This window comes from Orcinus orca, chromosome 5 (genome assembly GCF_937001465.1).
Source record: "Orcinus orca chromosome 5, mOrcOrc1.1, whole genome shotgun sequence".
In the NCBI taxonomy this organism is placed as follows: Eukaryota; Metazoa; Chordata; class Mammalia; order Artiodactyla; family Delphinidae; genus Orcinus; species Orcinus orca.
In genome coordinates, this window is record NC_064563.1 from 7376916 (window position 1) to 7404867 (window position 27952).

A 27952-nucleotide genomic window follows, 5' to 3' on the forward strand; every position below is an offset into this window, starting at 1 on the left:
CATTTGTGTCATATTTTAAAAAATTAGATTCCACATATGAGTGATATCATATATTTGTCTTTGTTGCATCCATGTTGCTGCAAATGGCATGTCATTCTTTTTTATGGCTGAGTACATCATGTTTACTTTTTAACCTCCAGTGATTAACACAGGGTATGACACATGAGCGTTCAGTCAGGTCCACCCCAAAAGTTTCAGGGCCAAGACAAGAGTTCAAATGGAGACCATGCACTGTATAGCTAAATGTTTACAAGCTGTACCTCAAGCTTCCCTGGCAGCCCCCCAGCCTTTACCCAGGGATTGCCTTTGTGACCTGAAGGTCAAAGAATCTCCCTGCCTGAGTCAGCCCTGAGCCCTACCAAATGATAACACAGCTCTGCAGGAACAGGGAAGAAGCTGTGCCCCAAGCCAGCCCTCTGATCCCAATCAGGTAGCCCCCTGGGGAAGCATCCTTCCTCCCCAACCTCATTTTGTGGACTCAGGATTCCCAAGCAATTTTAAGCATTTGCTGTATCACTATAGCAGAAAGAGGAAGGGAATGTTCTGGAGGGACTTTGCCTAGACATACCTTTCCGTGATTTGAGGTGATTGGTGATTTGAAAACAAACCTTTTTCTCTGGTTCCCAGATAGAGGCTGTGATCTCCTTTTACCTCTCAACATACATAGCCACACATGCACACACATAGACACACATGCACACACATAGATGCACAAATCATAAACTTCTATGCACACAACCACACACAAACCTGTGAACTTTCAGACTCGATACTCTGGCCTTTGGGACACCCAGTCCAGCTCTCACTTCCCTTTCTAATTAAAATTTCCATTTGCTCAGCTGGTTATCAAACTGTCTAAAAAGTGTTTTTATAAGATCAAAGAAATGCAAAAATAGACTTGTTTCAGTGGCTTGTAATACATGGAGGCCAGTGCAGGGGCCATTCCTGCCTGTGTCTAAGAGGCTGGTACTATGCCCAGTCAATGCTGATCAAATTGGATGAAATCCAGAGGAAGGAAACCACCGGTAATAATTTCTAAAAACTTGCGATTTTTTTTTTTTTTTGTAACGAAGCACCTTTTTATACTTCAGAATGTCAGCATATTTAAGAGGAAGCAGCTGTTCTCACTTGCTAGCAAGCCTGGTTGAGACTTTATTTCACACAGAGAAGAAGGAAATAAATTGTGTATCATTCTGAGTCTTCAGTCTAGCAGAAAACATGATGATTATCTTTGGGACATACTATTAATTTCTGTTACCTGGGAGGAAACTTAAATAACTCACATCTGGTTCTGTCAGTTGGGTTATGAGGTCTGTAACTAGGAGAATAAATTTCTTACCTGGACCATGTAACTTGGCCGTTTCATTTTATTATCTAGAATTCAAGTTGTTGATTATTTTCTGGAATCTTTTCTTATGCTTTTCTTATTTTCTGGAATCTTTTCTTATGCTTTTTGAATTTTTTAAAAAAGTATTTACAGTGTTTTTGTATAAGAATGAGGGCCAAAATGGGCCACTCTGAATACTGACAAGTTTCCTTTCATTCTCCACTAAAGCCCCATTCCACAAAGTATTAACAATCTGTTTTGATGTCAAAGCCAAATAGTGACAGTTACAATAATGAATGTTTGCTAGAGGGCACTGGTGAGAAAACAGCACAGAAATGCAAACCCCAGCCATCTCAAACTGTTCCTTCCCACTGGAATGTACCCATCCTTTTCGACTCCCAGTCACATAGATTGTTCCCATTGGGTCATTGGTTGAATAGTGCAAAGAAATCTGAATCTGGGAAACATTAAGAAAAGTGAATTGTTATTCTAGTTTCGCATCTTTTGGAAAAGACAAAAGAAAACTGTGCAATAAGGAAGTCTTGCGCGTTACTCTTATCATTTTGCAGAAGAGGTTGTTTGAGAGCTGTAGGGTTTTTTTTCTCCTCTCCTCCTAAATGGACTCCAGCAACTTAATACATTAGCATAAATGGATGATTAGACATACATGATTGACTCTAGCTCGGGCCAAGTTCAGTTTTTTTTAAGTCAAATTTTTAAGATTCTATCTTCCAACACTCATAATAAATCATGACTAATTGGAATTAACTGAAAGGGATAGAGTCAGTTCTTTTCCGAACAAAATCAAAATTTTAGCAATGAAAAATAAATGAAGAGCTTGTGCTTCTGAGCCAGACTGTCTGAATTCAAATCATTGTACTTCAGCTGGCAGCTCTGGCATTGCACAAGTTCCCAAATCTCTCCATACCTCAATTTCTTCTCTAAGATGAGGATAAAAATGGTATGCCCATCTTTGTTTTTTTTTAATTGACGTATAGTTGATTTACAGTGTTGTGTTAGTTTCAGGTGTTCAACAAAGTGATTCAATCATATATATATACATATATATGTACATATATTTCTATATTCTATATTACTTTGTATATTATATATTATATATATATATTATTTTAATGATTTTTTTCCATTATATGTTATTACAAGATATGGAGTATAGTTCTCTGTGCTATACAGTAGGTCTTTGTTTATCTTTTTTATATATAGTAGTGTGTATCTATTAATCCCAAACTCCTAATTTATCCTCTTAGTTTTTTAGGAGGCTTGAATGAGTTTATACCTATAAATGTTTTAAAATTGTTTTTACTATCATAAGCTATAATTGTGTTTTGTTCATTCATTCATTCATTTATTCATTCATTGCTTTCTTTCAATAAATATTTATTGACTGCCTTTTTATGCCAAGCATAAGTGCAAGGATATAGCAATGGACAAAACTGATGAAGGATTGTTAAGTTTATTATTATTATTATTCCAAGTCATTATGGAATGTCTCATGAACCACTCAGCACATACTGGACATCTATTATCCTTCCCATCTCCTAGCACAAAATAGCGACTCAATAAATGTTGATGGAGGGAAGTTCAAATACATGAGTCATTGCAACATAGAATAACAATCTGGATTTGCAATAAGGATTTGGAATTGGGAGATGCAATGTCAAGTCCCAGTTTTACTGAAATTTCCTAATCTAAAAGCCTAGAAAGCTATACCATGAAACCACTAAGATCCCTTTTGACTATGATTCTAGAAAGTAACTGAAATGATGCACTATTTTTTGACTGGTTATAATTCTATTTTTCTTAAAATAAATAAACTTCTAATTTTAGTCTAGCTTTAAATCTACAGAAAAGGTACAAAACACAACAGAGTGTTCCTGTATATGCTCAGTTTCCCTTATTATTAACATCTCACATTACTATGGTGTATTTGTCAAAGCTAATGAACAAATATTGATATATTATTACCTGGAGTCCATATTTCATTCTGATTTCATAAGTTTATACCTAAAGTTTTTTTTCTTTTTTTAAATTATGTAAGTTTCAGGTAAACAACATTATAATTCAACATCTGTATACACTACAGAGTGATCACCAGCATAAGTCTAGTTACCACCCATCACCATATAGTTGATCCCCTTTTACCCATTTTGCCCACCTCCACCCCCCTTCCCCTCTGGTAACAACTAATCTAATCTCTGTATCTATGAGTTTTGTTTTGTTTTCTTTTGTTTGTTCCTCTGTTCTGGTTTTTTAGATTCCACCTAGGAGTGAAATCATATGGTATTTGTCTTTCTTCATCTGACTGTTACAATTGTGTGTACGTACCACATCTTTTTCTGAATTTAATTTCTTATTTTATATTGCAGTTTAGTTGATTTACAATGTTGTGTTAGTTTCCTTATGTTCTTTTTTTTTTGTGCCAGGATCCTAACCAGGACACCACATTATATTTAGTAATCCTGTCTCCTTAGACTTGTCCAGACTGTGACAGTTTTTCAGACTTTTCTTGTTTTGATGACCTTAATATTTTTGAGGATTCTTGGTCAGGAATTTTGTAGAATGTCCTTAAATTTAGGTTTGTTTATGCTTTTCTCATGGTTAGACAGGGGTTATGAGTTTTAGGAAGAAGATCACAGAGGTAATTCTCATCACATCCTAGCAAGAGTATATGCTATTAACATGATCAATGATATAAAATTTTATTTTAATGACTGGATAGGTGTTATATATAATTGGTAATTTAATGTACCATACTAAGGAAAATATCTTTGCTATATGTAATTTCTACGCAAAGTACAGTCATCCTTATTTGCGCGAGATTGGCTCCAGAACCCCTGTGGTTACCAAAATCTATGGACGCTCAAGTCCCTTATATAAAATGATGTAGTATTTGCATATAACCTACACACATCCTCCCGTTTACTTTAAATCATCTCTGAATTACTTACAATACTTAATACAATGTAAACGTTATGTAACTAGTTGCAAATACAATGTAAATGCTATGTAAATAGGTGCCTACCCACAATAAATTCAGGTTTTGTTTTTTGGAAGTTTCTGGGATATTTAAAAAAAATATATTCGATCCTTGGTTGGTTGAATCCGCAGATGCAGAACCCCCAGATACCAAGGGCCAACTAAATGAAATAGTTGATTCTTTTGTGGCATAATCTTAAAATATATTTACTTTACTTAAAAAAAAAAGTCCTCTTTACTACTGGCAAATGAAGAGTAAGTGAAAAATTCATGTCTTGTTATAAATTAATAGTACTCTTATCTTTGTGGACTCAAGATCTACATATTAAATTTAATGTCAAACATATAACTGTTTGTATTTCTTTCAAACTAACCGCAAGCTTGAGAAAATTCGCAGATCTTTGTTCAGCTATGTGGTCTGAAAGATGCAACAAAGTAAGAAGTGCCAGAAATTAAGCATTTTGATACTAATTCCCCTAAGCCTGTCTCGTGCAAGGGACTTGCCTTAAGAAATATCGATGTTAATACTTCACTAAGCCCCGGACTTGGACAGTCTCGTGTCTCTAATCTTTGGTGTCCTTGTACATTATCCTCTGGGATTAGGAATGACGCTGATGTAGCTGTCACAGAGATTGGAAGATCCATGGTTATGTTTATTCTATACTTTTGTTATGAATTTCACTGTAAATAGAGAAGGTCGCTTAAGATTACTATAATCTATGCAATGTAAAATTTTCAGATCAAGACATAAAATAAACATTGTCAATCCAGGGGAAAATTGTTAGAAGTAGGGTACTACTAGGGATATCCTTATTTAGATTTAAATGAAATAAATACCTACAGTATCACACTCTGGCTCCAGCAAGCGGCCACAATAAGTTTAATTATACCTATCTTTATGGTTGTCCCTTCCCATAGAACTGACCATAAAAACAATTGAGTGGTTTTAGCCCGCTACTCTTTGTGACCTTACTCTGGAGGTTCATTATTATGGCCAAGAGCATCATTCACAATACATTTTTTCCCAAATCCCTAATTTCTTTTTTTTTTTTTTTTTTTTTTGCGGTACGCGGGCCTCTCACTGTTGTGGCCTCTCCCGTTGCGGAGCACAGGCTCCGGACGCGCAGGCTCAGCGGCCATGGCTCACGGGCCCAGGCACTCCACGGCACGTGGCATCCTCCCGGACCGGGGCACGAACCCGTGTCCCCTGCATCGGCAAGCGGACTCTCAACCACTGCGCCACCAGGGAAGCCCCCTAATTTCTTAATTCCATGAAACACTGTGTCCTGACTCACCATATACTACTTGTGTGAACTTTGGAAATTTCCTTAACGTCTGAAATTTCTTCATTTTCAACAGTATGTGTGACGGTTAAATGAAATTACGTATATAAAACACTTAGCAAATGAACTGGCCATTTGCTATTTGTTCACAGACACTTGTGCACCTGCTTTCAAAGAATAATTTCCAGTTTGCTGGGCGAAATGATGCCTACTGGACCATCTCAAGTTGGTTGTTGTGTTTTATGCCATATCTAGATTCTCAGAAATATTTTCTAGCAATTACCTGATATTTTAATGTTGGTATCTTAGTAGGCAAGTAAACACTAATCAGGAAGTGGGTCTCTCAGTGTTTAAGGAAATAAATGTATTCTGGTGGCAAAATTCAGTGTTAGGATCATTTTATTTATTTTTCTCTAGCCTTGAGAGAGACTAGTCATGGCACTATGTTTCTTTTTTTTTTTTTCTAACATGGTTGGAGGATATTCTCCACGACACTGCAGGGGACTTACTTAATGGTCTTACAGCTAAATAAGTGATTAAAAGTATAGGAAGCGTCAGGCAAAGGGAAGAGCCAGATGAATTGTTTTATACAATAGCCCTCAACATGAATCTGAAAAAGAATATATATATATACACATATATAAAAGTATATATTATATGTATACATATACACACATATATATATAACTGAATCACTTTGCTGTACACCTGAAGCATTGTAAATCAACTATATTTCAATAACGTTTTTTAAATGAAAATTAATTCATTAATTAAAAAAAATAGAGCCCATTTCTCTTCTGATTGACTAGTGTGTCTGATGCCATATTTGGGAAAGAAGCCATAAGCAACCTCTCCCATATTCCCACCTCTCTCTCTGGATCAAAGGGAAAATCCAAGTTACAAGGCATCTTGATAACATAAACTAAAAGGAAGTAAGCGTTTATGAGGACAACACTTCATTGCAGGTAGACCACTGTCCTTTACAGCCACTGCCCACTCCATTTATCACGGACTTTACAGCGTGGCACTGGATAGTGACCACAGCAGCATATGGAATGAGAAATGATTCCAAGAGCAGCTGTGGCTGGAGAGACAGCCTGGGAATAGTTTGAATAAGAGGTTAAGAACTAGCCATCCGGGAGGCAGCAAAAAGTAACATAAAAATAGAAAGCACAGGGCATAGGGCTCATTTGCAATTCATTGTTGGGTATGGCAGACATTGCTGACATGGTGTTAACTAGCCTGTTTGGGTTGGGAGCTGTGTACACCCGAGTGAAGTTAGGACAAGGTAGTCTTACTTTGGAGGTTGACCTCTCCAGCTTTAGAATCAGACTTCAGAGGCAGAAGGGTTGTAGGGTTACAGCGCATCAACACTGTCTTGGTCATCAAGCTCTTGAAAGCTGTGACATTAACATGATATGACCAGTCTGTGAATTCCTTATAAAGAGTGGCTGTTGATGTTTGAATACTTTTGTGTCACAAGCTCCCTGAACACAGCCTGGTGCAGAGCATACATTTAATAAATATGCTAGATTAGAATTCATCTTATTTGTATATGGATGATTTCTGTACCTGTCCAATATACAACTCTTTGTAAATAAGGCAATGGTTTTCTAAACCTTTGATCTGGACAAAGCGATATGATATCAGGGTTCTGTTTTTTTTTCTATATTTTGCACAAGCATACACAGGAGGATCAGTACCTATTTTTTAATTAAAGAAAGAGATGTAGAAAGAAAATAGAAAGACAAGTAGTAAAGAAAAATTAAAATATCTTAAAAACATGTATCCTCCATTTTATTTTTTTTTAAAGCCATCCTTGTAGAAATATACAAAGCACAATGCACTGTAAAGATTATTTTACTAAAGCCATATGTTAACAAGAAAAATTTGTGAATGTTTATTTACCCCATGGAAAAACGTTAAAGCCTGCTTGTATATATTTTCTAGAATTGTCCGAACGTGTTATATCATAGACAAAACTATAAGTGGTCATCTGTGTACATTTCCTCAGGAGATGATTGACACACAGTTGACAAGCAGCAATTGCTAGCTGTTCTTATCATTATTAGCAGAATGTAATATTAGTGATACACTTTCGAATAGGGAAAGGTAATACCACTGTTTTTGCCTTTTCTTCTGTGCTACTTTGATTGCAGACAGTACCACAGGGACACCAGCAATATCAACGACGACAACTGTGGAAATTCGCAAAAGCAGCGTTATGACAACTGAGATCACTTCTAAAGTGGAGAAAAGCCCCACGACAGCCACCGGCAATAGCTCCTGTCCTTCCACGGAGACTGAGGAAGAAAAGGCAAAACGGCTGCTTTACTGTTCTCTATGCAAGGTTGCTGTCAACTCCACCTCACAGCTGGAGGCGCACAACAGTGGTGAGATGCAGCGATTTATTTTCTGTCTCAACAGCTCTGCAATTATCTTCCTCTGAATAGATTAGATCTTTTGCAGCAGGGGACAGAGGGGGAGGCAGAAAACTGGCAACTATTACATGGAATTCATTAACCATTAAGAAGTAAAAATGACAAGCAAAGTGTCACTTACAGGGGGGCAAGGAAGGGTTTCCAGGGCTCCCTTGCCATGCTGTATATGTGTTTGTGTGTATGTGTTTTATAAACATTAAGAGAGACAGTGAAATATAATTCTGAAGTGTCAACTTTGCATTTATATGATTTCTAGATTGCTATGTTACTTCCACACATTTGCTTGTAACTGAAATTTTCTGAAGTTGCACCAATAATATAGTTGCAAAAGTTGGTTGCATAACTCCATTCGCTTTTGGTTAAAAACCTCCCTATTACAGTTTTTATGGCAAATAATGTTGTTTGGGCTAAATCTATATGAGCTGGAAAATTAAACTTAAGAAAATACTTCTTAGAGACAGCCATGATGTCTACATATAATATTTTATTTATTTTTTCTGACAACGTAAAGATACTATTCCTTTGTTTTGACTGAGACTCAGAGAAGACACATGACCAGCTAGGTGACAGAGCCATTATTCAAACCCAGGTCTCTCTAACTAACACTAAACTTTCATATAGCATAACAGAAAATACTGGTAAGCCGGGATGGAATTCTCTCCTGATATATTTTGATTCCATCTCCCTGCTCTTTCTATACATATATGTTTATATCTATATCTATATTTAAAGATGTTTTATGTATATATATATATAAACCTATCTAACTAGATACATATATAGAGTATATCTATATCGATTTAAATAGATAAAGATTTTATTGTTTTATTTGTTTATTTATTTACTTATGTCCTGCCTGAGGTTTTAGCCAGCCCTTTGTCCCAAGATCAGTTTTTCTCTAAAAGACTGGGTTCATTGCGAGGACTCTGTCAGCAATTACAATCGAAAAAGAATCATTTGTGAATCATACCCTGAGTTAATAGTGCAGCTGTGTGTTGATGGCGTCATCGACCAATCATTGTGCTGCACGCGTAATATTCAAGTACTGACTTCAAGGCTCTAAGGGGGTAATTGCAGAAGGAGAACAATTCCTTCCGCCCACATCCTCGTCCTGCAGGCAGCATGAGTTATAGTCAGGGAGAGTTCATGAGTTCAGGGGCTGGGAGACACAGAATAGCATCTGGCCCCAAGTCAGAATCTGTACCATTCAGATTTGCCGTCTGTTTCCTCCTGCGAATACGTTCTTCCTGAATGTGAGATCACTGGGAGAGGGTGGGCATCATTGGAAATCCATTTACTTTTCCAGAACTCTTGATCATCCCCCCATAGCGACAGAGAAACACATTCACTCTGAGGGAGGGTCTATTTTGACAGATAAACCATAGCCTTTGAGGTTGGAGTTAATTTACGAAGAACTTGGATGTCCTTTCTGAATTCTGATCAGAAACATCTGATTAGGAGGCAAAGAAGGGATGACTTATTTGTTTACGTCACATCAGGTCAACGTTTTCCATATTACAGTTCTATGGTCATCTCTGGTTTGTGTGTAAGAATTGCCGTTGGAGCTTTATGTATATATATATATATATTATATGAATGTCAAATATATCCATACGTTTATATATAAATACATTTATATTTGTTTAAATACACACACACACACACACACACACACACACACACACACATATATATATATATATATATATATATATATATATCTCCTACATCCTGGGATTCTGATTTATTATATATCCAGGGCTTGGGAAGCTATAGTGTTTGGGAAAAGAAAAAAAACAAAAACAAAACCTGGCAAGTGTTTTGCAGGCAGACCTGAGAACTAGTGTAACCATCTCACCTGGGAGTTTAAGACATACTTTCGGTTGTCACCCTTACTTGAATCCCTTTCTAAGGGTGTCCCCTCCAAGCCTTCAGCCCAGTCGGGGGACTTCGACCACTCCCCTTCCCTCCAAGGTGCTGCTTGGGGTTCTCGGTTCCTGTATTTCCCTTCCTGCGTCAGAGATCTTCCCCTCGGGGTGTGATGTTGGTAAACCTGCGGGGTGATTGTAGAGGGCAAGGGTCCGCATATGTCCCTCTCCTGTCAGGAGTAGGAATGGTCCTTGTAAGTCTCATCATAGGATTATTGTGGTGGGTTCTAGTTTGGGTTCCACGAGAAGCAGACTCTGAGACAAGGATGTCAGGGCAAATAGTTGTTAGGGAGATAAAGGGACAAGGTTAGTGGAGTTGGGAAAGGAGATAGGGCAGGGAAGGTGGCCAGCACAGCCAGCTACCAACGTGGGCAAACTGGACCTTACCCACCAAAGCCGGTCCCCCGCCCAGCTCCTATGCTTTTAGTCTTAAAACCTTCAAGTGATCACCTAGAATGACAGAACTAAATTAACTCAAATTCTGTGTCTTTATCTTTACAATCTCAGCACTATCATTGTTCATTTATAATCCGCTGTTTTCATGAAACATAGGTATTAACACAAGGGCATGAATTGCAGCCTTTGTGAGCTCAAAGGATTTCGAACCACTATGAAATGATTAGTGAAACTAAAGCTTGTAACCGAATTTGTGTGTTTCTGGGGATGACCGTATAATGGAGAGTTCTACAAACTGATTTCCATGGAGCAGATGATGTGCTAATTTAGTATATACGAAATCTCAACAGTAACCACCTCCATTGTTTAGAATATAGACCAATGAAATATTATTTAGGGAAGAGTCCTTATCACTGACATTATTTAGAGTTACCAGATCATGGTGCTGGTGGAAAGCAGACCCCCTTTGGTTTTTTTGTTTGTTTGTTTGTTTTTGTTTTTTTGCGGTACGCGGGCCTCTCACCGCTGTGGCCTCTCCCGTTGCGGAGCACAGGCTCCGGACGCGCAGGCCCAGCGGCCATGGCACACGGGCCCAGCCGCTCCGCGGCATGTGGGATCTTCCCAGACCGGGGCACGAACCCGTGTCCCCTGCATCGGCAGGCGGACTCCCAACCACTGCCCCACCAGGGAAGCCCCAGCGGGCCCCCATTGTATAGTCCATTTAATCATTGTTCTCTAATTCTCTTTAAGGACCCCCTTCTTAGTTACGCACAGGGCAGACCACAATCACCACCCCACCCACTGCATCCTCCACTCACCCCCACCCTGTCAATATAACTTTAAAAGACTTCTCCAATTACTTCTTAGAGCCAGATATTAGGAAAACACTGTTAAGATTGGTCTGTGTTTTTCAGGAAACCAAGTTTGAATATCAGTTTTGCTCAGAAGCAACCAGGATGCAGCATGGGGAGATGCGTCCTTTGCAGTTGAATGTAATTCTAAGTGTTTCTCTTCTTTATCCTTTTAGAAATACACCATAGACATGGAATCAGGGCTATAGCACCGAGCGGAGAGTTATGCACTTATGTTCTGTTCATGGGAAGCCTGCCACCTTCAAAACATGTTTTTCTCCTAATCTTGGAAAACGCATTTTTAAAAAAAATTTATTGAAGTATAGTTGATTTACAATGTTGTGTTAGTTTCAGGTGTGCAGCAAAAGTGAATCAGTTATACATATACATATATCCATTCTTCTTCAGATTATTTTCCCATATTGGTTATTACGGAATATTGAGTAGAGTTCACTGTGCGATACAGTAGGTCCTTATTGGTTATCTATTTTATATATAGTGATGTGTATGTGTCAATCCCAATCTCCTAATTTCCCTTCCCATGCCGTTTCCCCTTTGGTAACCATAAGTTTGTTTTCAAAATCTATGAGTCTTTCTGTTTTGTAAATAACATTTGTATCATTTTTTAAAAATTAGACTCCACATGTGAGTGATATCATATGATATTTGTCTTTCTCTGTCTGACTTACTTCATGTGATTCACAAAACTGTCTAAGAGTGCTTGAAATACCCTGAGAGGACATACTCTTTTCGAGAGATCTGGAAGGCTCCTTTTCTTTGTGTGTTATAGACACGTATTATAGAAGATATGTTTTGCCTTTTTCTTTAAAGAAATTCCCCCCAAACATCCTACTAGGTAATGCTTTGCTTAGCTATTTTTGATGATTTTCTCTATATAATTGAAAAAAACTTTGGAATGTTTTATAATTAGTCCTCATTACTAATTTGGGCAGATTTTTCTGGTAATGACTTAAAGTGGTAACATTTGATCATTTTCACTAAGCTCATTCCAGTTCTTCTATCCCTACACAGAGCTTATTTTTAAGTTCACTAAGTTTTAATATATAGAAATGACACGTTATCAAAGGATGGAATTTCTAAATTTTTGCCTAAACACAAAATCAGTGTTAAGAAGGAGAAGAGAAGATTGACTAAAATTTCTTGAGCATGTGGGTGTGCCAGAAATAATGCTTAAGATAGAAAATGCATCTAATACGATACTTCAGTAGAGGAGATATTTTTTTTTTCTATAGCTACAGACATTGAGGCACAAGTAAGTTGAAACTACTCAGCTGATGGAGGCAAATTCTGACTTATACCATTTCAGAGCCTGAGCTTATAAATCTCTTTCCAGAGAGTTTGCTGTGTTTGTTGATCTTTATAAATATCTAATACTTCGCTAATCTTCACTGATTGTCTACCACGTGTTGCTCACTGAGAATCTAAATTTGAGCAAAGCCCAGGAGTTGCCTTTTAGGAAGCCCTGGTCTAGTTTGTGCCTCTGTGTTCAGGAAGAGAATGGGTAAAGACTTGTTTCATCCAGAGATGTGTCCTTTCGTGTTTCAAGTAAAAAACTCATTTAAGCCAGTCAGCCATGGTGGTCCATGTTTATGGCCTTATTATTATTAAGGCCCAAAGATTATCTACCACTTCTCTTCAGCATCTTCTAGGGTAATGGTAAGACTTCAACTGGATGGGAAATACAGATACAGACTCTTCTATCACAAGTCTGCTGTTGCGCCTTCTTTAAACTTTCTACAAATGTTTAAAAAACCAATTCAGCCCCATAGACCTCCATGTTATGCATGTTCCTGCAGGGCATACTTGAGCAGGAGAGCTGTACTGTCTAATACGATAACGACTAGCCTGAGTCGGCTATTTAAATTTAAATTAATTACCTGTTCAGTTTCAGCTGCAGTAACCTTATATCAAGTGCTCAAGAGCATCTCTGACTAAAGGCCACCATATTGGTAGGTACAAATCAAGAACATTTCCATCAGCAAAGAAGTTTCCATCAGAGAGTGGACTGGAGCTACAATTCTTTTTCCTTTTTTTTTTTTAATTTTTATTGCAATATAGTTGATTTACCATGTTGTGTTAGTTTCAGGTGTACAGCCATGTGAATCAGTTACACATATATCTACTCTTATTTAGAGTCTTACAATTCTTTTGTTTTTTAACATCTTTATTGGAGTATAATTGTTTTACGTTGTTGTGTTAGTTACTGCTGTATAACACAGTGAATCAGCTATGTGTATACATATATCCCCATATCCCCTCCCTCTTGTGTCTCCCTCCCACCCTCCCTATCCCACCCCTCTAGGTGGTCACAAAGCACCAAGCTGATCTCCCTGTGCTATGGTGGCTGCTTCCCACTATCTATCTATTTGACATTCGGTAATGTATATATGTCCATGCCACTCTCTCACTTCGTCCCAGCAAACCCTTCCCCCTCCCCATGTCCTCAAGTCCATTCTCTACATCTGCGTCTGTATTCCTGTCCTGCCCCTAGGTTCTTCAGAACCATTTTTTGTTTTTTTGGATTCAATATGTATGTGTTAGCATATGGTATTTGTTTTTCTCTTTCTGATTTACTTCACTCGTATGACAGACTCTAGGTCCATCCTTTCAGTACAGATAACTCAATTTCTTTTCTTTTTATGGCTGAGTAATATTCCATTGTATATATGTGCCACATCTTCTTTATCCATTCATCGGTCGATGGACACTTAGGTTGCTTCCATGTCCTGGCTATTGTAAATAGAGCTGCAATGAACATTGTGGTACATGTCTCTTTTTGAATTATGGTTTTCTCAGGGTATATGCCCAGTAGTGGGATTGCTGGGTCATATGGTAGTTCTATTTTTAGTTTTGTAAGGAACCTCCATACTGTTCTCCATAGTGGCTGTATCCATTTACATTCCCACCAACAGTGCAAGAGGGTTCCCTTTTCTTCACACCCTCTCCAGCATTTATTGTTTGTAGATTATTTGATGATGGCCATTCTGAATGGTGTGAGGTTTGCATTTCTCTAATAATTAGTGATGTTGAGCATCCTTTCATGTGTTTCTTGGCAATCTGTATATCTTCTTTGAAGAAATGTCTATTTAGGTTTTCTGCCCATTTTTGGATTGGGTTGTTTGTTTTTAGGTTATTGAGCTGCATGAGCTGCTTGTATATTTTGGAGATTAATCCTTTGTCAGTTGCTTCATTTGTTACTATTTTCTCCCATTCTGAGGGTTGTGTTTTCATCTTGTTTATGGTTTCCTTGCTGTGCAAAAGCTTTTAAGTTTTATTAGGTCCCATTTGTTTATTTTTGTTTTTATTTCCATTTCTCTAGGAGGTGGGTCAAAAAGGATCTTGCTGTGATTTATGTCATAGAGTGTTCTGCCTATGTTTTGCTCTAAGTTTTATAGTGTCTGGCCTTACATTTAGGTCTTTAATACATTTTGAGTTTATTTTTGTATACGGTATTAGGAAGTGTTCTAATTTCATTCTTTTACATGTAGCTGTCCAGTTTTCCCAGCACCACTTATTGAAGAGGTTGCCCTTTCTCCATTGTATACTCTTGCCTCCTTTGTCAAAGATAAGGTGACCAAGTGTGTGTGGGTTTATCTCTGGGCTTTCTATCCTGTTCCATTCATTTATATTTCTATTTTTGTGCCAGTACCGTGCTCTCTTGATTACTGTAGCTTTGTAGTATAGTGAGAAGTCAAGGAGTCTGATTCTTCCATCTCTTTTTCTCTTTCTCAAGATGGCACTGGCTATTCGGGATCTTTTGTGTTTCCATACAAATTGTGAAAATTTTTTGTTCTAGATGTGTAAAATGCCATTGGTAGTTTGATAGGGATTGCATTGAATCTGTAGATTGCTTTGGGTAGTATAGTCATTTTCACAATGTTGCTTCTTCCAATCAAAGAACATGGTATATCTCTCCATCTGTTTGTATCCTCTTTAATTTCTTTCATCAGTGTCTTATAGTTTTGTGCATACAGGTCTTTTGTCTCCTTGCGAAGGTTTATTCCTAGGTATTTTATTCTTTTTGTTGCAGTGGTAAATGGGAGTGTTTCCTTAATTTGTCTTTCAAATTTTTCGTTGTTAGTGTACAGGAACACAAGAGATTTCCGTGCATTAATTTTGTATCCTGCTACTTTACTGAAATCATTGATTAGCTCTGGTAGTTTTCTGGTAGCATCTTTAGGATTCTCTATGTATAGTATCATGTCATCTGCAAACAGTGACAGTTTTACTTCTTTTCCAATTTTGACTCCTTTTATTTCTTTTTCTTCTCTGATTGCTGTGGCTAAAACTTCCAAAACTATGTTGAATAATAGCGGTGAGAGTGGGAAACCGTGTCTTGTTCCTGATCTTAGTGGGAAGATGTTGGCTGTGGGTTTGTCATATATGGCCTTTATTATGTTGAGGTTAGTTCCCTCTGTGCCTACTTTCTGGAGAGTTCTTATCATAAATGGATGTTGAATTTGTTGAAAGCTTTTTCTGCATCTATTGAGATTATCATATGGTTTTTATCCTTCAATTTGTTAATATGGTGTATCATATTGATTGATTTGGATATATTGAAAAATCTTTGCATTCCTGTGATAAACCCCACTTGATCATGGTGTATGATCCTTTCAATGTGCTGTTGGATTCTGTTTACTAGTATTTTGTTGAGGATTTTTGCATCTATATTCATCAGTGTTATTGGCCTGTAGTTTTCTTTCTTTGTAATATCTTTTTTTTGGTTTTGGTATCAGGATGATGTTGTCCTCGTAGAATGAGTTTGGGAATGTTCCTCCCTGTCCTATACTTTGGAAGATTTTGAGAAGGATAGGTGTTAGCTCTTCTCTAAATGTTTGATAGAATTCACCTGTGAAGCCATCTGGTCTTGGGCTTTTGTTTGTTGGAAGATTTTTAATCACAGTTTCAATTTCAGTGCTTGTGATTGGTCTGTTCATATTTTCTATTTCTTCCTGGTTCAGTCTCAGAACGTTGTGCATCTCTAAGAACTTGTCCATTTCTTCCAGGTTGTCCATTTTATCAGCATATGGTTGCTTGTAGTAATGTCTTATGATCCTTTGTATTTCTGCAGTGTCAGTTGTTACTTCTCCTTTTTTCATTTCTAATTCTATTGATTTGAGTCTTCTCCCTTTTTTTTTGATGAGTCTGGCTAATGGTTTATCAATTTTGTTTATCTTCTCAAAGAACCAGCTTTTAGTTTTATTGATCTTTGCTATAGTTTTCTTCATTTCTTTTTCATTTATTTCTGATCTGATAGTTATGATTTTTTTCCTTCTGCTAACTTTGGGGTTCTTTTGTTCTTCTTTCTCTAATTGTTTATTTATTTGTTTATTTATTTGAGATTATTCTTGATTCTTGAGGTAGGGTTTTATTCCTATATACTTCCCTCATAGAACTGCTTTTGCTGCATCCCATAGGTTTTGTGTCATTGTGTTTTCATGGTCATTTGTTTCTAGGTATTTTTTTTATTTCTTCTTTGATTTCTTCAGTGATCTCTTGGTTATTTAGTAATGTATTGTTTAGCCTCCATGTGTCTGTAATTTTTATATTTTTTTTCCTGTAATTGATATCTAGTCTCATAGCATTGTTGTCAGAAAAGATACTTGATATGATTTCAATTTTCTTAAATTTACCAAGGCTTGATTTGTGACCCAAAGTATGATCTATCCGGAAGAATGTTCCATGAGCACTTGAGAAGAAAGTATATTCTGTTGTTTTTGGATGGAATGTCCTATAAATATCAATTAAGTCCATCTTGTTTAATGTATCATGTAAAGCTTGTGTTAACTTATTTATTTTCATTTTGGTTGATCTGTCCATTGGTGAAAATGGGGTGTTAAAGTCCCCTACTATGAATGTGTTACTGTTGATTTCCCCTTTTATGGCTGTTAGCATTTGCCTTATGTATTGAGGTGCTTCTATGTTGGCTGCATAAATATTTCAATTGTTATATCTTCTTCTTGGATTGATCCCTTGATATTTATGTAGTGTCCTTCTTTGTCTCTTGTAATAGTCTTAATTTAAAGTCTATATTGTCTGATATGAGAATTGCTACTCCAGCTTTCTTTTGATTTCCATTTGCATGCAATATCTTTTTCCATCCCCTCACTTTCAGTCTGTATGTGTCCTTAGGTCTGAAGTGTGTCTCTTGTAAACAGTATATATACAGGTCTTGTTTTTGTATACATTCAGCCAGTCTATGTCTTTTGGTTGGAGCATTTAATCCATTTACATTTAAGGTAATTATTGATATGTATGTTCCTATTACTATTTTCTTAATTGTTTTGGGTTTGTTATTGTAGGTCTTTTCCTTGTCTTGTGTTTCCTGCATAGAGAAGTTCCTTTAGCATTTTTTGTAAAGCTGGTTTGGTGGTGCTGAATTCTCTTAACTTTTGCTTATCTGTAAAGGTTTTAATTTCTCCATCAAATCTGCATGAGATCCTTGCTGGGTATAGTAATCTTGGTTGTAGGTTTTTCCCTTTCATCACTTTAAATATGTCCTGCCACTCCCTTCTGGCTTGCAGAGTTTCTGCTGAGAGATCAGCTGTTCACCTTATGGGGATTCCCTTGTGTGTTATTTGTTGCTTTTCCCTTGCTTCTTTTAGTATTTTTCTTTGTATTTAATTTTTGATAGTTTGATTAATACGTGTCTTGGCGTGTTTCCCCTTGGATTTATCCTGTGTGGGACTCTCTGCACTTCCTGAACTTGATTGACTATTTCTTTTCCCATATTAGGGAAGTTTTCTACTATAATCTCTTAAAATATTTTCTCAGTCCCTTCCTATTTCTCTTCTTCTGGGACCCCTATAATTCGAATGTTGGTGCATTTAATGTGGTCCCAGAGGTCTCTGAGACTGTCCTCAATTCTTTCCTTTTTTTTTTTTTTCTTTATTCTGCTCTGTGGTAGTTATTTCCACTATTTTATCTTCCAGGTCACTTTTCCGTTCTTCTGCCTCAGTTATTCTGCTCTTGATTCCTTCTAGCGAATTTTAAATTTCATTTATTGTGTTGTTCATCATTGTTTGTTTGCTCTTTAGCTCTTCTAGGTCCTTGTTAAACATTTCTTGTATTTTGTCCATTCTATTTCCAAGATTTTGGATCATCTTTACTATTATTACTCTGAATTCTTTTTCAGGTATACTGCCTATTTCCTCTTCATTTATTTGGTCTGGTGGGTTTTTACCTTGCTCCTTCATCTGCTGTGTATTTCTCTGTCTTCTCATTTTGCCTCTCTTACGGTCTTTGGGGTCTCCTTTTTGCAAGCTGCAAGTTCGTAATTCCCGTTGTTTTGGGGATCTTCCCCCAGTGGCTAAAGTTGTTTCAGTGGGTTGTGTACGCTTCCTGGTAGAGGGGACTGGTGCCTATTTTCTGGTGGATGAAGCTGAATCTCGTCTTCCTGGTGGGCAGGACCACATCCGGTAATGTGTTTTGGGTTGTCTGTGAACTTATTGTGGTCTTTGGCAGCCTCTCTGCTAATGGTTGGGGTTGTGTTCCTGTCTTGTTAGTTGTTTGACATGGGGTATCCAGCACTGGAGCTTGCTGGTCATTGGGTGGAGCTGGGTCTTAGCATTGAGACGGAAATCTCTGGGAGACCTCTCACTCTCACTGATTGATATTACTTGGGGCCAAGAGGTCTCTGGTGGTCCAGTGTCCTGAACTCGGCTCTCTCACCTCAGAGGCTCAGGCCTGACCCCTGGCTGGAGTACCAAGATGCTGTCAGCCACATGGCAGTGAAATGTGGCTGTCTCCATTATGAAGTCAGATTATAAGGGTCTACAACAGCTGTTCAGCTACAACAGGCTGACTTGGAAGCACTTTGTCTATGAGGCTCTCTCCAGCAGCTGGTGGCTAAAAGAGTAGGTCTCTGTGTGTGCTGCCAGAACCTTACACGTTTATATAGAGTTCTTCACTGGTTTCAGTCACGGATTTGGTACAGATGGTCTCAAGAACATCTTACTCTCTCAAGGCTGTGTGCTTGAAACTGCTCCTAAGCCTGAGGGTCTACAAGCTGAAGGAAGATGAGACTGCCCAGGGTGGCCTGAAAGTCATGATTCTTGCCACGAACCCTGCTGTTGCTGTCATGGAATCCAGCTTCCCCTGCTGCTCTGCAATCAGTTTTCAGTGAGGCTTTCTCTCTGTGCTGATGAGATTCCTGCTACTTGACTTGCCCAAAGCCATAGAGCCCTTAAATGTTGGGGCTGTGATGCAAACCCAGCCAATCTGGCTCCAAAGTCGGTGTCACCTCACCCTAAATGCCTCACCCCTGTGAGCCACCTCCTCAGACCTGCACTGCCACAGGAAGAGTCGCCTGCATTCTTACAATTTTTAAATAATGTACTTTGGGGTTTGCAATATGGGTGATTTGGGATATATTACCTAATAGAAAAATTTTATGTAGCTGTGAGCATTCAGGGTTTAGTTATTTCGTGTTTGGTGACATCTCACGGATGAACAACCAGAATAAGTGATTTCAGAGTTGTGTTGAGGTGTGTTTTCTTGCTGTGTACTTTTACGTGCTGTGCTTCTTAGGAGTGGTTTCATGCGCAAACCAAGTAGAATGTTAAACCTACATTATTTTTTCTACTCGAGCCTAATATAATGTCACTGATATTTAGAACATTTCAGAAAGTTTGCACATGAAACTGTTTCCCTACTGAGGGCATGCGGCTTGAAGGTGAAAAGTAGGAGGGCTTTTGCTTTTCACCTTATACTTTTCTGTGCTCTTTGAATTTTCTAACAAAGTGTTACTTTCATTTAAAAAAGTGAAAACTGAACTAGTTACACAAAAAGTAAGCAAAAACACTGCTTTTATAAATAACTAAGACAACATCATATCTGTTATACTATGGGAGTGTCTAATTTTTCCATTTATTGAGTGTTTATTATGTGAAAACCTTTTTGCTGGGTTCTCTTGGTTAATGGCTATGAAAGCAATGGAGCATTTTTCCATGCTTTTAAGGGCCTTGTTTCTAAGTAGCAGAGATGGGTGCAAATAAGGATTGTTAAGTGCATGTCTAAAGCAGCACAGGAAATCCTCCATCTTCCTTGTAGTCCATTGTTATAGATAAAAGAGGCTTTCTGGATGCCTGAAAATTCTCATGTGCTGGTATGTCCAGGGTTACTGCCATATCAATTCCACATGTTTATCTCCCCATCAAACCCAGCCACTGCTCCGCTTACTGGTTCCCAGGGTCTGCAGAGCTCTTTCCTGAGCTGTCTTTGGACACCGAGTCCATCCCCACTGGTGCTGTGTGGCTTGCCTCCCCTTCTGTTCCCACTTCGTAGCTCTTCCTCAGAGGACGTTTCTGATGCTAAAAGCAAAGTTCTCCTCTCCTCTGTTTCCCTTGTGTCTACTTTCACCTCTGCCATTTGGACTTGGGATGCATTACTGATGAGTCAACAAATTACTTTCAACCAGGGAACTAACAGAAATAACACATTTTTTTTACTCATTTGGGGCATTCCTTGGTCACCTGATACCATGGATGCCATTCTGGGTGCTTACTGTTTGTTGATATGCTGATAAAACAAACCAAAGATTTCATTTCAAAGACAAAATAAAATTAAGATTGACATGGAAAATACATAGTATATATGAGGTCAGGGTAATAAAAGGTTAATTTGACATTTAGAGGATTAAAAACAAGAGAGAACATGGAAGCTCTTGATGCCAATTATACCCTTCAGGTGTAGAGATTCAAAACAACTTTCTTTCCTTAGGACACACAGAGTTGGACTATAATGCCATTTTACTGAATGTTATAAATAAACACATCAAAAAACACCTTTGCATTTTGCTGTTTGTATGGAGGCTGACCACTTTCCTGCCCATGTATCTATAAGCTGGAATCATCTGAACTTGTCAATGAGAAGGTAACTAAACGATCACTGGCAGTCATGTGGGTTTGCTAAGGGTCTAGTCTAACACTATTAAATCTCATCTCATGGACATTCTGGAAAATTGAACTTTAAGGTATTGAAATATATTTTATAGAAAGGTGAATTTTGCAGACTCTACCAGGATACATTTCCCTATAAAATGAACCTCTCTGAAACTTCCTTTGTACTGTTTAGACAGTTAATCTGACAGCTTGACTTGAGGCTTAAATATAGCCATATTTTGTACCTATAATACTCCTTATGAAAATCTATCCTAAAGAAATAACCTTAGGATAGATTTTAAAAGATTAACAAGTAGGATGTTCATTACACAATAATTCTACAGGGAAAAAAAAAGAAAATAATCCAAATGTCTAATATTAGATAAGTGGTTAAATATATAACATTCATGTATTGTAAGCCTATGCTGTCATTAAAAATCATGTGCATTTTTAAAAGTATGTATAAGTCCAAGGAAAGTTCTATACAAAATTACTTTAACTAAGTTATCCAGACTTTTTAAAATGCACATATACAAATAGAAAATAAAAGACTGGTACATGATGACCACCATTAATATTTTGATATGCTTCTCCTTGATGGAATTCTGGGGTTTTTTCCATTTTAAAGAAATTTCCCCAATTTTCCTGATGACCTAAAGAATGATTGATTTAATTTTAAAAAGTCATTTGCCAGTTTTCTTGCTCACCCACCTTTCCTTTATGCCAGTACCTAACTTAAGAGGCATCTAAAAAAGGAAGTGGCAAAGATGATGAGGAATTAAAGGGAAGGCTAGCCTCTATTCACTCTGCAGCACATATTATTTTGATTTTTGCAGATACAATATCTTGACCCAAGGCAATCAAAAGCAAACAAATAAAAAAAGCAAACAAAATCAGTATTTCTGGGAGCATGATAACTTGCTGCATTTAAACTGTGGTTGGAGAACGGCTCCACATTTCAGGAATCATGGAAGCTTCAAACGAATGTCATTATCAGTGATGGCCTTTTAAAAGTGATGGGAAGAAAATAGTCCATTTAAAGTACAGAAGCAGCTTTGCGATGGCCCTACTGTGCAATCACAGGGGAAGGCACAAGCCTTGCGAGTTGTTTACACATTGTTGGAATCTGAGGTATTCAAACCTGCCATCACAAAGCCACTGTCATTTATTATAGCATCCTGGTTCTGGGTACTCTGCTGAGCAGAAAGGAGCATTACAAGAAAACAAGGGGAACGGGGATTTGAAAGACTCAAATTAAAATCCGAGTTTAGAAAAGACTTCATTAACAAAATAGAAAAATTAAAGGTAGTATGAGAGATTCCTGTGTCACTGGAATTCAGCTAGCTCAGACATCCTTAGTGGATTTCTAGCTAAATCCCCATAGCTCTAAGGACTTAATTAGAAATCCACTTTCTGCCTGCCAGTAACTTCAAGTAGTGTTTGCTTTGTGAGCTGGGCAAGTAACTTAACCTTTCTGAGTCTCAGTTTGTTATCTGAGTGCATGATAATAGCACCTAAACTCGTGGGTGGCTAAGAGCAGGTCAATAATTTATCACAATATGTGCAATGTTTAAAAAATAAAATAAGTATCAGTTCTCCTAATAGTCACTATTTTAGAGTATTCATGCACATCTGATCTCTCAAAAATATAAATGCTTGAAAATTAAGAGTAGTACATCTCTCCTTAATTGTAGCTGTACTTGAAGGAAAAACAGCTACCTTTACAGGCTGTTCAAGCTTTAAGATCCTATAAAATGATCTAATATCTATTTAATTATGACTGACAAGCTGCTACTAGATGCAGGAGGTTACATTGCACAAATGTTCCACTCTACGTGATGATGAATAGTAACCCCAGAGTCAAAGCTATTAGCTGAAGTTTTTCACCCAATCTCAGCACAATTTTAACCACATGTGTTTGGTGTGTGTGTGTGTGTGTGTGTGTGTGTGTGCATTTGTGTGTAAGGCATGCATGAGTGTGTATATTTAACTTTCCTATCTTTACTAGCTTTTGTGGAGAGACTACACTGAAATAATAATGCTAATGACACAGTGATTTTTCTGAGGTTGGGTATTTCTCCAATGCTCACGGATCTTCTGTTTCTTTCCTTCCCCTAGGGACAGGACATAGGTGGGTCTTAGCTTGCCAGAGATAATATGGAGAATGTCTGTTTTCTGGATTTTTACTTACTGTTGCTATTGGTAGCAACTTAGTATTGGGAGCAACTTTTTTGAATTTCTTCTCCTCCTAACCCACCTGTCACTCAATCCTGAGGCAAGCCACCCACGCCTGACTTTTTTTTGTCCTCCCAGGCAAGATGAAGTACTTCCATATCAGTGAATAGGTAGAAACAGTTTTCTGAACCATTCTGGTTGCCACTATCAAACGCCGGCTCAAATCACATAGGATATTAACCAGAGGGAGTCAAGGGGCCTTCAAGAAAGTCAGGATGAGGGGCTTCCCTGGTGGCGCAGTGGTTGCGAGTCCGCCTGCCGATGTAGGGAACACGGGTTCGTGCCCTGGTCCGGGAGGATCCCACATGCCGCGGAGCGGCTGGGCCCGCGAGCCATGGCCGTTGAGCCTGCGCGTCTGGAGCCTGTGCTCCGCAACGGGAGAGGCCACGACAGTGAGACGCCCGCGTACCGCAAAAAAAAATGAAGTCAGGATGAGAATTTGTCTCTTACTGACTGCTACTTAGACATTCCTAAGCCACAGCGGCCCCAGGAAAGCTTCTCAGTTTGACTATAGAGGTTGCATGGGAAAAAAATATTTTGATAAAATCACCTGTTTGGATAGAGAAGGTTGGATAACCCTCTACTCACATAGTGGCACAAAAGCTTCGAATTTGTAGGAAGATGGTATAAATGAAGGTAGGAGAAAACAATGTGTGTGTGTGTGTGTGTGTGTGTGTGTGTGTGTGTATGCATATATATACTCATTCATTAATTATTTGTGTAGGTATGTATTGCTCACCAGAACATTGCTTGCCCTACTCTCATTTATGGTATCTTCATACAAAGCAGAAAGCATTAGGTCACTATATTGCAGTGGACATGGGTGAAAGTGAACCCTGGGGCAGCCTCACTGCTACCACCACCACTACCGCATGGTTCTTTGACTCCGTATTTCAGCCTCTCCCGTCTTCTCACAAAACGTTGGCTTTTTTCTCTCTCCTTAATATGTTGAGATATGAACATTTTCATTGCTGTGCATAAGAAAATGAGATTCAAAGTGGGGAACCTAAGTGGTAAAAATATGCATTTTTTAATATTGGACTCAGTAAAGGTATCATTTTACAAGAGAGAAACGTATGGCTCTAAACCTGTTCCGTATGTGCATTGCCTCTTATTGAAGACATGGGTGATTGACACGGAGCTGGAGAGCCCTCAGCATCTTTTCTTCATTGATATGGAATGATTCTGAGGGACTGGCCCAAGAACCAGAAGTTAAGAATTTCTCTTTTTTTCTATGCTTCCAGAACTGATAACAATCTAATAAATACAATTAGGAAGGTGAAACCCCCTAAATCAGGATTTAGAAAACCAGAATGGCAGAAAGAACATCAATGATTACAAGAGAAAATTTCATAGCAAAAACATATGGCTAAATGAGAAAAGTAAAAAATACTTATCAACTCCAAGGAGAAGGAAATTGTGAGCAAAGTTTTTGAAAGCAAACTGCTATCCTGAATTTTATTGTTTAAAAAAAGCAAATCTTGATAAGTAGAATTACATTAGTTATGTGGGACAGCCAAAAGATGTGACTGGTTTAATAAAAAGAAGGGTTTCTTTACAGTGTATCTGCTTAGCCGGTGAATCCCCCCGTTTTTTACTCATTTGTTTATATTTGAAATTTCATAGCCAATCAGTGTGAACTTTGCTATTCTAATAGGACTTTTTTTTCCAGAGTCATTGAGATCTCTATACAATTACTCTTCCTCTTTGATCCTAAACCCCATAGCCAGGAAAGCTTGTTTGTATTCTATTTAGAAAGTGGGCATTTAATTAGTGCCACTTCTGTAAACACACCGTGTTTAAACTGATTACACTTGTTACACCTCACCTCCAACTACACCTGTAGCAACTAAATCACTCTTCCTCATCAGCTATCATTTACATCTCGTTAGCATCAAGAGGAAATGAAAAGAAGTCACACCCATTTAATTTCATCTCAGGACTTTTGAGTTTAGTTCCTGTACTGATGGTGCTTATTTGTAAAACAGGACATTATAAAAAGATGAGTGATTAAGTCATGTTATATAAGGTGATCAGAGCACATTGTTACAGTTTTCTATGTCATAAGCATATTTCAAGCATAATCCCTGGAAGAACTGCATTCAAACTCGGCATCACATCATGTTGTGTTGTTGTATCGTTTCTTGGAGGAGATTACTAACTAAGATTTTCCCCCTCTTTTTTCTTTTCTGAATATTCCTGGCAGGTACTAAGCACAAAACGATGCTAGAAGCTCGGAACGGCAGTGGGACTATCAAAGCCTTCCCTAGGGTAGGTGTGAAAGGCAAAGGACCAGTGAATAAGGGGAATACAGGCCTGCAGAACAAAACGTTTCACTGTGAAATCTGTGATGTGCACGTCAACTCGGAAACACAGCTTAAACAGGTAGGCGGTACCCATTCTAGAAGTGAAAACAGATGGGGGTCATGCACGAGCAGACTGTGTGCTTCCTCTGTTCCCTTTCTTTTCTGTTTTTCTCTCCCATCCAACCATCTATCCATCCATCCATCCATCCATCCATCCATCCATCCATCCATCCATCCACTTAGCTTCTTATTCACTCTCCTTATTTATTTATGCATATTTTGGTTGGTTAAAGGAATACTAAAATGTAATGGCTTCTAAGATCTTTCCGAAATTGCCTGAAGTGAGTCTGTGCTATTTTTGTGTATGAAGAGTGGGAGGAAAGGGGGTAGTAGATCTTTTCTTTACCAGGTTTCCCACTCAAAAGTGTTGATTTCCTTTAAAGGTCAAATTTCAATGTTCCATTTTTACTTGTTTAGATATTTACATGCTACCACTAATTTTATGCTGTGCTCTTCTTTTCTTTTATGTACTCTATTACATGGTGGTGTACTGTATTTCTAAATCCTGCAGCCACCTGCTAACAAGATGACTAATCCTGTTGCATTCACTTTTACTCTGAATAGCCTTCCAAAGAGATCAGTTCTACGTTTCTAGTTGAAGTCCCAGCCCTCATATAGTGTTGTGTTTTATATGCATACGTACATTCTTGCACTGATTTTTACACACCTTAGTTATTTATCTTTAGAATTTAAGGGGTTGACATTTGGCTGTACAAATGTGAGGATAAATATTAGTATGGAAATAAATTCATGCCCGCCTGGCCATCTTTGTTTATTTGCACATAAAATTCCTTCAGACATTTATTTCCTTTGTAAATGTCCATAAAACGAGATCTGTGCAGTAATAAGGAAAAATGCTGGGAAAAAGAAGACCCTGCTATTTGTTTAAAATAGACTAAAACGGCTAGCACAAAGGTATCTCTCCTCAAAGCATCAGCGTCTGAGGACAAAAGTGCACGCTCTTGTATTTTTGTCTTTCTTCAACTTGCATGAAATAATTAATATCCTGCCCCAGGTTAAAACAATATTTATGAAGGGTTTGGGGGATAATTTTTTTAAAGCTGTCATTTTTAATTGCTTTTAATAGCATATTAGCAGTAGAAGGCACAAAGACAGAGCTGCTGGGAAGCCCCCGAAACCTAAATACAGTCCTTACAACAAACTGCAGAAGGCAGCACATCCGCTGGGGGTGAGTGTCCTTTTTGCTTCCCAATAGAGAGTAGCCTTTCTTTCTTTTTTTTATTTAATAAATTTATTTATTTGTTTATATTTTATTTTTGGCTGCATTGGGTCTTCGTTGCTGCACACAGGCTTTCTCTAGTTGTGGTGAGCGGGGGCTACTCATGGTTGCGGAACGTGGGCTTCTCACTGCGGTGGCCTCTCTTGTTGTGGAGCATAGGCTCTAGGTGCCCGGGCTTCAGTAGTTGTGGCACGCAGGCTCAGTAGTTGTGGCACACGGGCTTCATTGCTCCGTGGCATGTGGGATCTTCCCGGACCAGGGCTCCAAACCGCGTCCCCTGCATTGGCAGGAGGATCCTTAGCCACTGTACCACTAGGGAAGCCTGAGAATAGCCTTTCATGTCCTGCAGTCTACTCACTGAACTTGGATTTTTTTTTGTCAGTTACTAAATGAAATGAATGGAAGATACCTAAGTAAAGACAAACAATTGATTTGAAAGTCCAACTCCTACTCCACCAACAGAATCATTGGTTTCATGAGTTGTTTGAGTGTTTTGTCACCATTAGCCAAAGTCCGACGTCTTATCTTTTTAGTTGGGCACAGGTTTACAGCAGAGCATGGGGATGGGAGGAAAACCAAACTCTTTTGTGTCAGGTAGGTAATCGCATGAAATCTGGACTTGAGGTTACTGGATACTATTAGGAAAATATCGGTGAAAACAAATTCTTGCATCTCCTTTTTAAGGTCTTCAGGAGACAAAGCACCAGTATTGTTGATTCCCTCAACAATTTTGTCTTTTGAATAACACACTCTCAGAGACATGGCTCCTTTTAAAAATTATTCACCTAAGGACACTATCTAAGGCCTGGGAAATATTTCCTGAGACATGCCCTCTTGTTTTAGATTAGTAAACATATTAGTACTGATGTCCTGACCTAGAATTTTTGTAGGATTTTAGGGGAAGTCTGTAAACCTCCTGACATCTTAAGCTAATATTTATAAGCATATGCTTTTGTTCTGGTTGAAATGACGATAGCTTACATCTA

At 38.1% G+C, this 27952-nt stretch overlaps 1 protein-coding gene and 1 long non-coding RNA gene across 7 annotated transcripts in view; one reads left to right on the plus strand and one right to left on the minus strand.

Annotated features, from left to right (window-relative positions):
* The window catches only part of ZNF385D (zinc finger protein 385D), a 940592-nt gene that overhangs the window by 902390 nt on the left and 10250 nt on the right, over window positions 1–27952 (plus strand). For 4 of the 6 annotated variants that reach the window (XM_049710122.1, XM_033431981.2, XM_004271916.4 and 1 more), the window contains 3 exons: window positions 7767–8000; window positions 25567–25745; window positions 26814–26915. In XM_049710122.1, the coding sequence (XP_049566079.1) occupies window positions 7767–8000; window positions 25567–25745; window positions 26814–26915 (515 nt within the window). The remainder of the gene's footprint in view (window positions 1–7766; window positions 8001–25566; window positions 25746–26813; window positions 26916–27952) is intronic. The other 2 variants (XM_049710123.1, XM_049710121.1) reach the window with 2 other exon arrangements.
* The window catches only part of LOC125964474 (uncharacterized), a 394564-nt gene continuing 384720 nt past the window's right edge, over window positions 18109–27952 (minus strand). Inside the window, exon 2 of the long non-coding RNA XR_007477523.1 lies at window positions 18109–18427. This is a non-coding gene — a long non-coding RNA (uncharacterized LOC125964474). The remainder of the gene's footprint in view (window positions 18428–27952) is intronic.